General features: G+C 45.4%; 1 protein-coding gene across 5 annotated transcripts in view; it reads right to left on the bottom strand.

The window, feature by feature from the left end:
• Positions 1 to 15,015, bottom strand: part of EML1 (EMAP like 1) — a 197,010-nt gene that overhangs the window by 60,990 nt on the left and 121,005 nt on the right. For all 5 annotated transcript variants that reach the window (XM_060401922.1, XM_027957388.3, XM_060401921.1 and 2 more), the window contains exon 3: positions 5,399 to 5,534. In XM_060401922.1, coding sequence (XP_060257905.1) covers positions 5,399 to 5,534 — 136 coding nt within the window. The remainder of the gene's footprint in view (positions 1 to 5,398; positions 5,535 to 15,015) is intronic.

Below are 15,015 nucleotides of genomic sequence, written 5' to 3'. Positions count from 1 at the left end.
CGTGGAGGCTTCTACAAAAACAAAGTGCAGGAATACTTGACATAAGCTCTCAGGAAATGAACTGAAAGCTAGAAATTCTATCTGCATTTCAAATTTTACTTTTATCATGTTTTGCTCCAAAAAAATTTTTTATCTTACTTAAACTTCAAATACATAAAGAGATATCAATTATAAAAGTGAATTTTCAAGAATAAAGACAAAGAAGCTCATTTTTCATTAACTATTAGCTACCTTAAAAAGTCAACCTTGAAATTAAACAACCCACTCTTAAACAGCCAATGGGTTAAAGAAGAAATTACAAGAGAATTTACAAAATATCTGGAGACAAATGAAAACAAACAAAAAAGATTCCAAAACGCTGGGATGCAGAGAGCAGTACTAACAGAGAAATTTATAGCTATGAAAACACAGAAAGATCTCAAATCAACAAATTAACTTTATTTCTACTTCTCAAAGAAGTAGGAAAAAACAACAATAAATAAAACCAAAAGTTAGCAGAGGGAAAGTAAAAATAAAGATTGTAGCAGAGAGAAACAAAATAGAGAAAAGAAAAATAGAAAAAAATCAAGGAACCAAGAGTTGATTTTTTGAAAGACCAATAAAAGTGCTAACTCCTCCATTAAACTAGAAAAAAAAAGAGAAGACTGAAATAACTAAAATTAGAAACAAAAGAGAATATTACAACTGATGTCACAGAAATGAAAAGGATTATGAGATTACTATAAATAAGCAATGCCTTCAAACCGTGGTGCTGGAGAAGACTCTTGAGAGTCCCTTGGACGGCAAGGAGATCAAACTAGTCAATCCTAAAGGAAATCAACCCTGAATATTCATTAGAAGGACTGATGCTGAAGCTGAAGCTCTAATACCTTGGCCAATACTTTTTTCTGATGTGAAGAGCTGACTCATTGGAAAAGACCCTGATGCTGGGAAAGACTGAAAGCAGGAGAGGAAGGCGGCAGAAAATGAGATGGTGGGATGGTATTACCAGTGCAACGGACATGAGTTTGAGCAAACTCCAAGAGACAGCAAAGGACAGGGAATCCTGGCGTGCTGCAGTTCAGGGGGTGGAAAGAGTAGGACCCGAATAAGCAAGCGAGCAACAACTACCAAACTGAATTTATCAGCACATTCAAAGGATTACACACCATGAGCAGGTGGGTATTCCACCTGGAATGCAAGGACCATTCAATATAAGAAAACTAATACAATACACCCCATTAACAGAAGGAGACAAAAATCACACCATCATCTCAACTGATGCAGAAAAAGCACTTGACAAAACTGAACGCCCTTCATAATAAAAACACTCAGCCAAACAGGAAGAGAAGAAAACTACCTCAACACAGCAAAAGTCGACAAGTGGAAACGAGGAGCCACAGTGAGTGTCATACTCAACGGTGAAAGACTGAAGGTGTTTCCTCTAATGCCAGGAATAGGCAAGGACACTCCCTCTCGCCACTACTACTGAACACAGTCCTGGAAGTTCAAGCCAGAGCAATTAGACATGAAGAAGAAGTAAAAGGCATCCAAAGCTGGAGAAAAGAAAGTGAAATTATCTCTGTTTGCAGATGACATGGTTTTCCATGTAGAAAACCCTAAAGATTCCACAAAAAACTGTTACAACTGATAAACAACTTCACTAAAGTTACTGAATACAAAAAACAAAACACAAAAATCACTTCCATTTCTATCCACTAACAATGACCAATCCAAAAAGGAAATTAACAGCCCCATTTATGATAGCATCAAAAAGGACAAAGTACTTGGGAATAAACTTAACCAAGAAGTTGAAATACTTATAGACAGAAAACTATTAAACATCGCTGAAAAAAATCGAAGAAGATACAAAGAAATGGTAAGTCATCCTCTGTGAGATTAGAAGACTTAATATGTTAAAATGTCCATGGGTGGTGGTGAAGTCACTCAGTCATGTCCGACTCTTTGCGACCCTATAGACTGTAGCCTACCAGGCTCCTCTGTCCATGGGATTTTCCAGGCAATAGTATTGGAGTGGACTGCCATTTCCTTCTCCAGGGGATCTTCCCAACCCAGGGCTCAAACCCAGGTCTCCCACATTGTAGACAGACGCTTTACCGTCTGAGCCACCAGGGAAGTCAAAATGTCCATACTACCCCAAATGATTTATAGATTCAATGCAATCCCTGTCAAAACACCAATGGCATTGTCTGTAGAAAAAAATTCTAAAATTCATACGAAATCCCAAGGGATCCAAATAGCCAAAAGAATCTTGAAAAAGGAGAACAAAACTGGAGGACCCACATTTCCTGATTTCAAAACATACTACAAAGTAACAGTAATCAAGACAGCCCAGTACTGGAATAAAGAGAGATGTTGTCATCGTTTTAGTTGCTAAATCATGTCAGACATTTGTGACCCCAGTGGATTGTAGACCGCCAAGCTCCTCAAATGTAAAATGGTGCAATCATTAAGGAAAACATTATGACGTTTCCCAAAAAGTTAAAAACTGAATTATTAAGTTGGTGCAAACAATTGCAGTCTCAGACTATGAATTTTATATCATTACAACTAGGCTCAATCACGTCTTTATTAAACAAAATAGGAACCAGTGCAATCAACGCATTTTTGCCAATGAGAAATAAGTTTGTTTATTCCTGCCGTGTAAAAATCCATGCTTTGGGATTTGAGGAACTCTTGGAAAGCATTTTCTGCCTCCTGCTGGTTGTGGAAGTGTTTTCCCTGCAAAAAGTTGTTGAAATGCTTGAAGAACTGGTAGTCAGTTGGTGAGAGGTCAGGTGAATACGGCAGGTGAGGCAAAACTTTGTAGACCATTTTGTTCAACTTCTGAGGCACTGGTTGTGTAATGTGCGGTTGGGCATTGTCGTGGGAAAGAACTGGGCCCATTCTTTGGACCGATGCCGGCAGCAGCCACGGCAGTTTTCGGTGCGTCTCACGGATGTGCTGAGCATAGTTCTCAGATGCAATGGTTTCACCAGGACTCAGAACGTTGTAGTGGATCAGACGGGCAGCAGACCACCAAACAGTGACTGTGACGTTGTTTTGGTGCAGGTCTGGTTTTGGGAAGTGTTTGGAGTTTCTTCTCGGTTCAGCCACCGAGTTGGTCATTGCCCGTTATATAAAATCTACTTTTCATTGCATGCCACAATCTGAGAAATGGTCCACTGTTGTGGAGAAGACAAGACAACATTTCAAAATGATGATTTTTTTGACTTTTGGACAGCTCGTGAGGCACTCACTTATAGAGCTTTTTCACCTTTCCAATTTGCCAAATGACTGGGGAATGGTCGACTTTGAGTTCTTGGGCAACTTCTCATGTAGTTTTGAAAGGATCAGCCTAGACGATCCTCCCAGCTGGTTATTGTCAGCTTCTGACGGCCAGTCACTGTACCCCTCATCTTCAAGGCTCTCGTCTCCTTTGTGAAACTTCTTGAACCACCACTGCACTGTACATTTGTTAGCAGTTCCCGGGCCAAATGCAGTGTTGATGTTGTGAGTTGTCTCCACTACTTTGTGACCCATTTTGAACTCGAATAAGAAAACGGCTGGAATTTGCTTTTTATCTAATATCATTTCCCTAGTCTAAAATAAAATAAACATCAAGAACTAAGTCATTAGCAAAAAACATAAAGCAAGAAATGCTCATTAAAATAATATACAACACAACCACATTTATTTAAGAATGTATTTCCATATCAAACGGCCAAGTTCAGCAATGCAAAACTGCAATTACTTTTGTACCAACCTAACACCAAATGAGTTAACAATCCACTTTGGGGTATATACCCCCAAAATTTCAAAGCAGGATCTCAAAGAGATATCTGTATACCTACATTCACTGCAGCATTATCCCAACAGCCAAGAGGTGGAAGCAACCCAAATGTCCACCAACATGAATGGATGAAGAAAAGGCGGTATATATATGCACAACAGAATGTTATGCAGCCTTAAAAAAGAAGGAAATCCTGTCACAAGCTGCAATGTGAATGAACTTTGAGGATATTATGTTAAGTGAAATAAGTCAGCCACAAGAGGATGGATACTGTGTGATCCCACTCATACGGAACATCCGATGTTGTCAAAATCATAGAAACGGAAAGGAAAAGCATGATCACCAAGGGTTCTGGGGGAGGACTTACTCTTTAAGAGGTACAGTTTCAGTCTGGCAACATGAAAAAGTTCTGGAGATCTGCAGTGAAACAACGAGAATATCCTTGACGCTACTGAACTGAACACTAAAAATAGCTAAGGTGGTAAATTTAATGTGATGAGCTTGTTGTTGTTTTCCACAATGAAAAAAAAAAAAAAGGAAGAAATGGTAACAGATGGCAACCTGAAACTTAAAAAAAAAGAATAGTCAGCCTTACAACATCTAGATGAATAAAACACAGTCTATATCTGTTGCTGCCGGTTAGGATCCAGAAGGTCATTTCATGTTGACTGTAAATAAATGATTCAAGTAAGTAATAAAAAGGTATGAAAGGAGGCCAAGAATTTCTTTTTAAAAAGCCCTGCAAAATCAATTTTCTCAGAATTCACAAACAATAAGTACACAGAGCTCTATCTGATGAAGCACCGTGCAAATTTGCTCAATGAAGAGTCTCTGTAGAAGCACTATGTATCTAAAAGATACGAAGGGACTGCTACATTTTCATTCTGAGTCACAATGCGGCCTCAAATCTACTCTCATCGACCCACAGGGTACCCCAGCGCATGGCAGGGCACACTCACTCGGAATCCCCAGCACGCATGAAGCAGGCAGCATTCTAATGAACGCTACAAGTTCTCAGAACAAGCTCATGAGGTAGCATTGCACAAGAATTTCTTTAAGACTTTCTGTGCCATATGACCAACAGGTGTTTTGTTTTTTAGGGCATAAAAATTTGGAAAAGTAGACTGGCAATATAAAATCTACATTTTTAATACAACAATTGTGAAACTGTAAAAAAGTTAAGAGCGACCTATGCGCTATCTGACAAACATCAACAGCTGAGACTCCACTGTTAACTGCCGTCCAAATTTTACCGACAAAAATTTAAGCTCAGTACAGCAATCTGAATTTTGCTATATTCCAAGCCCTTGCACCTGCAAAGAGCATATTCATTTTTTATATAGGTTATACTCCCACTTTTTTTTTTAAATTAAAAGTGTAGTTTAAGCAATAACACAAAATGGTACACTGTGGCTTTAGTGAATGAGATTTCAGACTCTGTGATTATATCTTTAAAAAAAAGGCAGAATAATAAATCAACATGGTTTCTGTTTTGGCAACACACCAAATATTGTGCTTTCACAAGCTTTAACTCAAAGGAGAAATATTCAAGTGTCATACAAAAGACTAATGCTTATTTCAGCATCTGAGTTGCCACAGCTTTCATCAAAGGCGCCTCTTGCCTACCTTTTGGCTGTGGCAGGCACAGCGGTTTCTCTCCTGGCCCCCGGGGGTGCTGGCAGGGAGCCACTGGGTTTCTTTGGTACCACAGTGCCATTGTTGACGGTGGTTCTTAAAGGCAAGGTCTGCACCAGTGGTCTTGCTGGAAGACAAGCAGAAAAGGCAATTAGAACCTTTCCCTTTTCAAGGGAACTTTACGGGACTTAAGGTAATGTAGAAAGAGAAAGGGCATCCGTTTCAAAATGCTAGCAGAGTCGATAAAGGTACAAATACAACTCTGAAAAAACAAACCCAGCCACTCAGAAGGGACCACTCAGGAGGGACCTACGTGCAACCTGTAAAACTGCAAAACTTCTAGATGAAAACACAGGAGAAAAATCTCTGTGACTTTGAGTTTGCTGATGAGTTTTTAGATATAACACCAAAAGCACATCCATGAGAGAAGAAAAATTAACAGCTTAGCCCTCATTAAAATGAAAAAAAAAAAAAAAAGTTTTTGCTCTATGAAAGACATCATTAAGAGGATGAAAAGACAATTCCTAGACTGGGGAAAATATTTGCAAGTCACATATCTGATGATATTGTATACAGAATAGGAAAAGAACTCTTAAAATTCAACAGAAAGAAAATGAATAGCCCAATTAGAAAAAATGGGCAAAAGATCTGAACAGACACCTCACCAAAGAATATATACAGATGGCAAATAAGCATATGAAAAGATGCTCAACATCTTTTGTCATTAGGGAAATGCAAATGAAGACAATAATGAGATATGTCTATTCCACCTATCAGGAGGGCCGAAGTCCAGGACACAGACAACGTATCAACTGCTGGCCAGGAGGCAGAGCAATGGGAGCTCTTCTTCAGAGCGGGTGGGGATGCAAAACGGGGCAGCCCACTTGGGAAGACAGTCTGGCAGTTTCTCACCAAGCTAAGGCTTATAAACTTTACCACTGCGGTTGTTGCTTAGTTGCTAAGTCGTGTCTGACTCTTTTGCCACCCCATGGGCTGCAGCCCACCTGGCTCCTCTGTCCATGAGACTTCCCAGGCAAGAATACTGGACTGGGTTTGCCACTTCCTTCTCCAGGGGATCTTCCTGATCCAGGGATCAAACCCATGTCTCCTGTATTGCCAGGTGGATTCTTTGCCACTGAGCCACCTGGGAAGCCCCAAATTTTACCATAGGATCCAATAATTGTTCTGGACACTAAGCATTTACCCAACTGATTTGAAAACTTATGCCTACACAAAACCTGCCTTTAATATTTGTTGCTGTTCAATTGATAAGTTGTATTCAACTCTTTGCGATCCCATGGACTGCAGCATGCCAGGCTTCCCTGTCCTTCACTATCTCCTGGAGTTTGCTCAAACTCATGTCCATTGAGTCGCTGATGCCATAAAGCTGTCAAAACTGGAAGCAACCAAGAAGCCCTTCAGTGGGTGAGGGGTAAACAAACTGTGGTCAATGCAGGCAACGGAACAGGATTCAGTGAGAACAGGAATGAACCAATCCACGCAACCGTGGATGAATCTTAAATCCAAATTGCCATGTGAAAGGAGCCAGTCTGAGAGGCTATACACTTTATAAAAAGTTAAACTATAGGGACAGAAAGCGGATCAGAGGTTGCCAGAGACTGGAGATGCTATGACAAGGTGAAGCACAGAGGTTCTTCGGGGTGGCAAGGCTCTTCTGTATGATATTGTCATGGTGGACGTATGACACTACACAGCTGTCAAAACCCACAGATCCTTTTATTATTTTATTAAGAGTGAGCCCTAATATGTGCAAGTAACGTTCAATTAGGAGATGGGGGAACCCCATGATGGAATGCAGCTTGTGACAAAAGAATCTACCCAACCGCGTTAGAAACACGGAGCACAACCTCATGGAAGCGGGTGGAGAGGAAAGGGGCCAACAGAGGGATTTTGGAAATGAGTAGAGACTGGAAGACTACAAAAGGAGCTGCACGTAAGTACTGTATTCTAAGAACAGCTGGCAAACTTGTTTCCCAGGGGGCCATGGTTAACAGTTCTGAAACCACAATGTGTGAACACGAGAACTGGACAATTGGTAGCTGCCCCAGAGGATGGCGGGAACCAGCTTCTGGCTGTTGGAGAGGAAGACGACAGACCAGCAAGGGGGAGGGCTAGAATGAACCAGGAGGGATGGCGCGGAGGAGGAGGCAGCAGTGTGAACTCACGTCTAGCTTAACAAAGACAGAGACACACAGGTCCGTGATAACAGGTAAGCCTGCACAGACATCTGTTTCCTAGCCTTGCCTGCTGAGAGACCCAGGGCCCACGCCTTGGTTTCTGATCCCACTCTACAACAAAAGGAATCAGGGACCCTTGGGGAAAAGCCCGAAACTAGGGCTGGGACAGGGAATATCCCGTATGAGCCTGGAGCATCTTATTGTACCAGAAAGTAAGGAAGTGCTCACAAAACCCACACTGATTGGGGGGGGGGGGGGGGGGGCGGGCCGCGGGGGCGTGGCAAAGGGACACAGGAACCAATGGGAAGAGCCAAAGTTGGAACACTCCGCGCCACAGAATAAACAATGCAGTACTGGGTTATACCCCAAACTATCAGATACATATCCACAGGTTCACACTGATACAAACACATGATGGAATAAACACACGAGGAGGACACGCCCCCGGGCAGAATAGTTCCGAATAATTTATGTGGATACTTTGTCCTTCAGGGAGTGGGGCATATTCTCTGCCCCTTAAGTGCGGCCTGTGCACACTGGCTTCCTCCTAAGCCATGCAGTGCGGAGGTGTGACAAGGAGGAGAACCCTGAGAATCGCATCTCAGCCAGGCAATCGAGGTGAACGCCGTTCAACAGCGGCAGGTCACGCAGACGGGCTGCGCCCCCGGCAGATGCGATGAGAGCACCGCTGTGTCTCTGCGGTCCTTCTCCCTAAACCCGCCCCGAGTCTAACGGGGGAAAAGGCATGAGAGAAACCCAAACTGAAGGACAGTACTCTGCACAACTGTCAAGGCTAAACAAGAGCGAGGAAAATCTGAGAAAGTGTCAGCCCAGGGGAGCCTAAGAAGGCGCTATGACTAAATATAATCCCAGATGGGATCTCGAGACCAAACCAGGACACAAGGGATAAACCAAGGAAATCTGGGTGCGGCATGCCCTTGATTGATAAAAATGTATCACTACCGTTCCATCAGTTGTGACAAACATCCTAACGTAAAATATTAACAATAGGTGAAACTGAGTGCAGGGGATACAGGAACTCTGGTCTGTTTGCAACTTTTCTGTAAATCTGAAACTGTTCTAAAATTAAAAGTTTATTTTAAGGTACTAGCAGAATTTATTTTGTTCATCCCCAAGTTAAATCTGCCTCGGAGTAGCCCTTAAAAATACTACCAATGACAAAACTGCCTAGAATGCCAAAATTTCAATACACTGAAACTTTTCAGTCCCAAAAGCTGAGGGCCGGCTCCCCCCCCCCCCCCCCTTTTTTTTTAAATTGTGAAAGAGCACTTAAAGAGCATAGTCAGACCCCTCCGGCCACAGCAGGACACCCTTCTCCACCCCCTCCAAGCTCTCTCTCTCCCCTCATTCTCTGAGTACCTGCTCCAGCCAGGGGCCCTAGCCCAGTGCTTGGAGCGAATATTCCTCAAGGAAAACACCACAGCTCCAGAACAGAGATGCTAAACCTTCCCTCACACACACAGTCGGCTCCCATGCTGATGTCCACTCTCTGCCAGGACAGAACCTTCTCCAGAAGAAACCCCATCCATGCCTCATCTCCACCTCCTCTCTCTACTTCACCTACCATTTCAGTCTCCATTCTGTTGGTCTTTTTTAACAATATATGTACTACTGCTGGTGGTGTCTTCCCTGAGATTCACGTTCACCCAGAACCTCAGGATGTGACCTTATTAGGAAATAGGATCTTTGAGGCCCTGCTGCTGCTGCTGCTTATCTCTCAGTTCTTTCTGATTCTTTTGTGACCTCCTGGACTGTAGCCCGCCAGGCTCCTCTGTCCATGGGATTCTCCGGCAAGAATACTGGAGCGGGTTGGCATTTCCTATTCCAGGGGATCTTCCCGACCCAGGGATCGAACCCACATCTCCTGCACTACACACAGATTCTTTACCGCTCGTGCCGCCTGGGAAACCCCAGTATAATTGGTTAAGGTGAGGTCACACTGGATTTGGGTGGGCCCTAAATCCAATGACTCATGTCCTTGTAAGAAGCCCGTGTGTATATATGTCCATTCAATGGAGTATTACTCAGCCATAAAGAAGACTGAAGTCATGCTGTCTGCAGCACCGTGGACGGACCTGGAGATGCTCATACTAAGTGAAGTAAGTCAGACAGAGAAAGACAAGTGTCATGTGACGCCACTTAGATGAGGAATCTAGAACATGAGACAAACGAGCTTATCTTCAAAACAGAGACAGGCCTACAGACATTGAGAACAGCCTTGTGGTTGCCAAAGGGTGGGGAGAGGGATGCCATGGGAGCTTGGGGTGAGCAGATGCGAACCATTAGGTATAGAATGGATAAGCAGCTACTGCGTAGCACAGGAGACTCTATTCAATATCCTGTGACAAGCCATAATGACAAAAATATCTAGATATGAAAAAGAAAGCATACATAGAGAACTGAATCACTCTGCTGCCAGCAGAGATTTAGACAACACTGTAAATCAGCTATCGTTCAATAAGATCAGTCGGGGGGAAACAAAGAAGCTGATGTGAAGGTGCATAAGGAAGGGGCTCGCAGCGTGAGACGGAGGCAGAGACTGGAGTGACGCACCCTCTAGCCGAGGACGGCAGCAGCCACGGAAGGCGGAAGCCACGCATGGACCAGGCTCCCCCTCGGAGGTTTCAGGAGGAGCAACTCTGCCAGCACCTGAGGTCAGCACAGTGCTACTCACTGCAGACATCCGGTCTCCAGAACTGTCAGGGAATCCATTTCTGTTTGTAGCCATTCGCTACAGAGGCCCGAGGGAGTGACCACAGCACACGCAGCAGCCTGCTGGGCGTCTGACTTTGATTCCGCTGTCACCATCTCTCCGCAGAGGCTCCCCCAGTGCAACCCCTAAAGCCGAGGGCTGGTCTCCGACTGCATTCGGCAGCTCTGTCCCGGCAAATCTCCTTTAAAAACCCTTGTCCTAATCCTAACATCCCTCACGGATGGTCTCTAACGGCTCCTCACAGCCCGCTGCACCACGTGACAGGTCATCAGAACCAACCAAAATGCAAAAGCTGAAACCCTGATGGGCGCTCCGAGTGCCGGACATCAGACAGAGTAGCAACAACTTAAAACGTGTTATCTCATCCAGTGGGGATGACACGTGTGGTCCGGCTCCACTGCACACACAGGCCTGGAGGAGGGAGGAGAGGACACTGTCCCCTGACCCCCAGGCCCATGCGCCTCCGGGTCGCTCTCCATCATTTTACTCTTTTATAATCTCAAGGATCAGCGCTCACTCTTCACCAGATTTTTTTTTTCTCTCTTTCTTTTTTAAATTATGAAAGTATGACCATACATTTACAGGAGACTTGGGATACAGAACAAAGTTACATACAGTTTCATTACGAACGTGAAAGTCGCTCACTTGTGTTCAACTCTTTGCGACCGCACGGACTATACAGTCCATGGAATTCTCCAGGCCAGAAAACTGGAGTGGGTAGCCTTTCCCTTCTCCAGGGGATCTTCTCAACCCAGGAATCGAACTGGGGTCTCGTGCATTGCAGGCGAATTCTTTGCCAACTGCGCTATTAGGGAAGCCCACAGCTCTGCTATATATTACAATTATTTTTTTAAGTAATTACAATTACTTAATTGTACTTAATTGTACAATTATAATTATAATTATTTTTTTAAAGGCACTGAAATCACACAGTCTGTTCTCTTCTCGCTGTCCCTACCCCACCTTCTTTCTCCCACCAGGTGCCCAGGCTCGCCACTATCTGGGGCCCCTCCCTCTACCCACAACACGCAAACCCACCTTACTCCCACCACCTAGCTTGTTTCTGTGAAGCAGATATGTCAAAATTCTTAGCTGGGGTTTCAGTATCAAATTCTCAAAAATCAATAGGATGAATACACAGAAAAGTAGAAGGGTTTAGTAGGCGTGATGTGTGAACTGGACCATAAAGAAGGCTGAGCACTGAAGAGCTGATGTCTCCAAACTGTGGTGCTGGAGAAGACTCTTGAGAGCCCCTTGGACAGCAGGGAGATCAAACCACTCAAGCCTAAAGGAAATCCACCCTGAATATTCATTGGAAGGACTGAAGCTGAAACTCCACTTGATGTGAAGAGCTGACTCACTGGAAAAGACCCCTGTGCTGGGAAGATTGAGGGCAGGAGGAGAAGGGGGCGACTGAGGATGAAATGGCTGGATGGCATCACTGACTCAATGAACATGAGTTTGCGCAAACTCCAGGAGATGGTGAAGCTCAGGGAAGCCTGGCGTGCTGCGTGCGGTCCATGGGGTCACAGAGAGTCTGACATGACTGAGCCACTGAACATCAGCAGGTGACATGAAAATCACCATGAACCAATTCAACATAACTAAGATTTACACAATTTTCACACAACAGTAAAATACAAATTCTATTCAAGTTCCCACAGACTATAAACTAGGAGACCCTGGAACATATCCAGGGACATAAAACACGGTGTGAAAACCTCTTGGTCTAAAGGCACTGAAATCACACCGTCTGTTCTCTTCTCGCTGTCCCTACCCCACCTTCTTTCTCCCACCAGGTGCCCAGGCTCGCCACTATCTGGGGCCCCTCCCTCTACCCACAACACGCAAACCCACCTCACTCCCACCACCTAGCTTGTTTCTGTGAAGCAGAATCCCATGGAGTGAAAATGCAGCTCGCTGGGCCCCACTCAAGGCCTGCAGTGGGGCCTGTGACCCTGCATTTCTAACCAGTCTCCAGGCTGCTGCTGCTGCCGCTGCTCTGGGGACCGCACTCTGAGCATCACTGGTCTATGCCAACCTCCGGCTGGGCAGGGCCTCTCCTCGCCAGCCCGGCCTTCCCTGGTGGCCTCGGCTCTATGCACACCAGTCTCTCTCTCGTAATTCAGTGCTTGATTACGGGCTGCTGTTTCAAGCGGGCTAGTCTCATTTACACCCGGTTAGAGAGGGTGAATCCCATGGACGGAGGAGTCTGGTGGGCTGTAGTCCATGGGGTTGCGAAGAGTCGGACACGACTGAGCAACTTCTCTTTCAGTTTTCACTTTCCTGCATTGGAGAAGGAAATGGCAACCTACTCCAGTGTTCTTGCCTGGAGAATCCCAGGGACGGGGGAGCCTGGTGGGCTGCTGTCTGTGGGGTTGCACAGAGTCGGACGTGACTGAAGTGACTTAGCAGCAGCAGAGAGGGTGAGACATTCGTGCTGGGAGGGGGCGCCACCTAGATCCCGCTCTCTGTGCTTGGGAAGTGGGCTGGACTCCACACCGAGCCCCAGCCCCATCACGTGCCCATGGGGCCACAGGCTGGCAGGTAACTGGACCCTAAGAGCAGAGATGGTGCTGGGGGAGAAGCAGCTACAACCAGGGGGCGGGGCCACAGCCCAACTGGGGACCTGGCTGGAAGGAGTCAGGGGTACAGCCTCTGACCTCACTCTCCCTCCCTGCAGACCCCACTGGGGATACTGCTGCTCAAACCTCACTGGAGCCGAGAGCGAGAGGCTAAAAGGTATGGTCCGTACAGCCCCACCCCTGGGGGCAGAGAGCTGGCTGGAGGAGGGTAAAGGACGTGGCGGGGCTGATGGACGATGGCTGGCCCCCTGCTCCTCTCCAGCATCTAAGCCAAGACCTGCCTCCCACATGCTTACAAGCCAGGCTGGGTGCCCCCGGGGCCGCCACGGCCCCTGCTTTGTGCCACCTTCATGCATCTAGTCCCATCCACCCCATCACCCACAGGCTCCACAAAGGAGCCTAAATTTCAAGAACAAAGATCCTGCTTCCAAGAAAAGGACCTGTGTGGCCCTTTCGGACTCTTTTTTTGGCTGCGACACAAGGCATGTGGGATCCCTAGTTCCCTGACCAGGGATTGAACTTACACCCCCTGCAGTGGAAGGGCAGCATTTCAACCACTAGACTGCCAAGGAGATCCCCTCTGAGTCACTGTTTTTAATTTTTCCTTGAGTCATAATTTCAAAATTCAGTCTCATAATAATTGAGTACTGTTCTCCCCCAAAAGGAGATGGGATTTTTAAAAGCCCATAAAAAGAACATCAATTGCATGCAGCAGGCCTTCTCAGAGGGCATAATAAACCTCACACATTAAACTATAATAGGGTAGCATCAAAAGCAAACAGAATTGTTAAAGCTGTAATGAGAAATCATAAAAGAAAAACAGCGGCTATGGAGAGGAAAGGGGCTTCCCTGGTGGCTCAGATGGCAAAGAATCTGCCTGCAATGCAGGAGACTGGGTTTGATCCCTGGGTCGGAAAGATCCCCTGGAGAAGGAAATGGCATCCCACTCTGGTACTCTGGCCAGGAGAATTTCATGGACAGAGGTCCCTGATGGGCTACAGTCCAAAGGGTCATAAAGAGTCAGACATGACTAAGCGACTTATGTTTTTTAGGGTGCATGTGTGTGTAGAGGAGGGGGAAAGAAGGAAGGAGAAGAAATGGTGGTCACTGCTGGAGTGACAAGAGGTTGCAAAGAGTCCCACTTTGACAAGATCCAATCACTGCTACATCCCTGTCGACACTGTGCTCGGCCTGTGTCACCACTGACTTCTTGAACAGCATCACAACTACACCAATATGTTTGCTAAATACCTACTTTGCACAGAACATCGCAGGAGATTTCTTTCATGTCTTCATATGTAAACATGATTAGCCACTCAAGGAAAAAATGTCACTGCCATAAAGAAAAGTTTTGAAGAAAAGCGTATTTCCCAGTGTCCAATCTGAACAGGCACCAGCCTGGAGGATGAGAACGGCAAGACACAAGAACAGCTATACTGAGTCATTTTCAGACAATCGATCTTAAAAACTGCAGGAGAGAAATACCACCAGGGAAGGAAGATTCAAACACAATTTCCAGCTCATTGGGTGTTAAGATAAATGGATCGCTGGCTTCGACAGGACACTGAGATATGAGACATTCTTCTGGTTCAAGAAAGCTTTTTTAAAAAATAATTATTTCCAGGTGATGCAGTGGTAAGGCATCCACCTGCCAATGCAGGAGACGCAAGAGACCTAGGTTCGATCTCTGGGTTGGAAAGATCCCCTGGAGTAGGAAATGAAAACGCACTCCAGTATTCCGGCCTGGGAAATCCCATGGACAGAGGAGCCTGGTGGGCTACAGTCCCTGGGACTGCAAAGAGTCAGACGTGGTTGAGCATGTACACACACATACATTTAATTGCTTTTAGGGGCAAAACATAGACAAACAGTCCCTTCGCTGCACTCAGATGATGAAACGCTCTAGTTTGGATATCAAGGTGCAGCCTAGTAATCTGAAAGCTGTGTGAGAAGAACTGAATGCAGGATTTCAGTTACGATCAAAGCTGCCCGAGGCGGACGAAGGTCCAGTGAAGGTCCTTTCTGTATCCTGCACACACAGGCAGGGGCCGAGGAAGACCCCAGACGGTTCTTGTCGCCCAAACAGTCACT

Source organism: Ovis aries, chromosome 18 (assembly GCF_016772045.2).
Source record: "Ovis aries strain OAR_USU_Benz2616 breed Rambouillet chromosome 18, ARS-UI_Ramb_v3.0, whole genome shotgun sequence".
In the NCBI taxonomy this organism is placed as follows: Eukaryota; Metazoa; Chordata; class Mammalia; order Artiodactyla; family Bovidae; genus Ovis; species Ovis aries.
The sequence above is the reverse complement of the archived record's forward strand: the minus strand, read 5'-3'. Positions and strand labels throughout refer to the sequence as shown.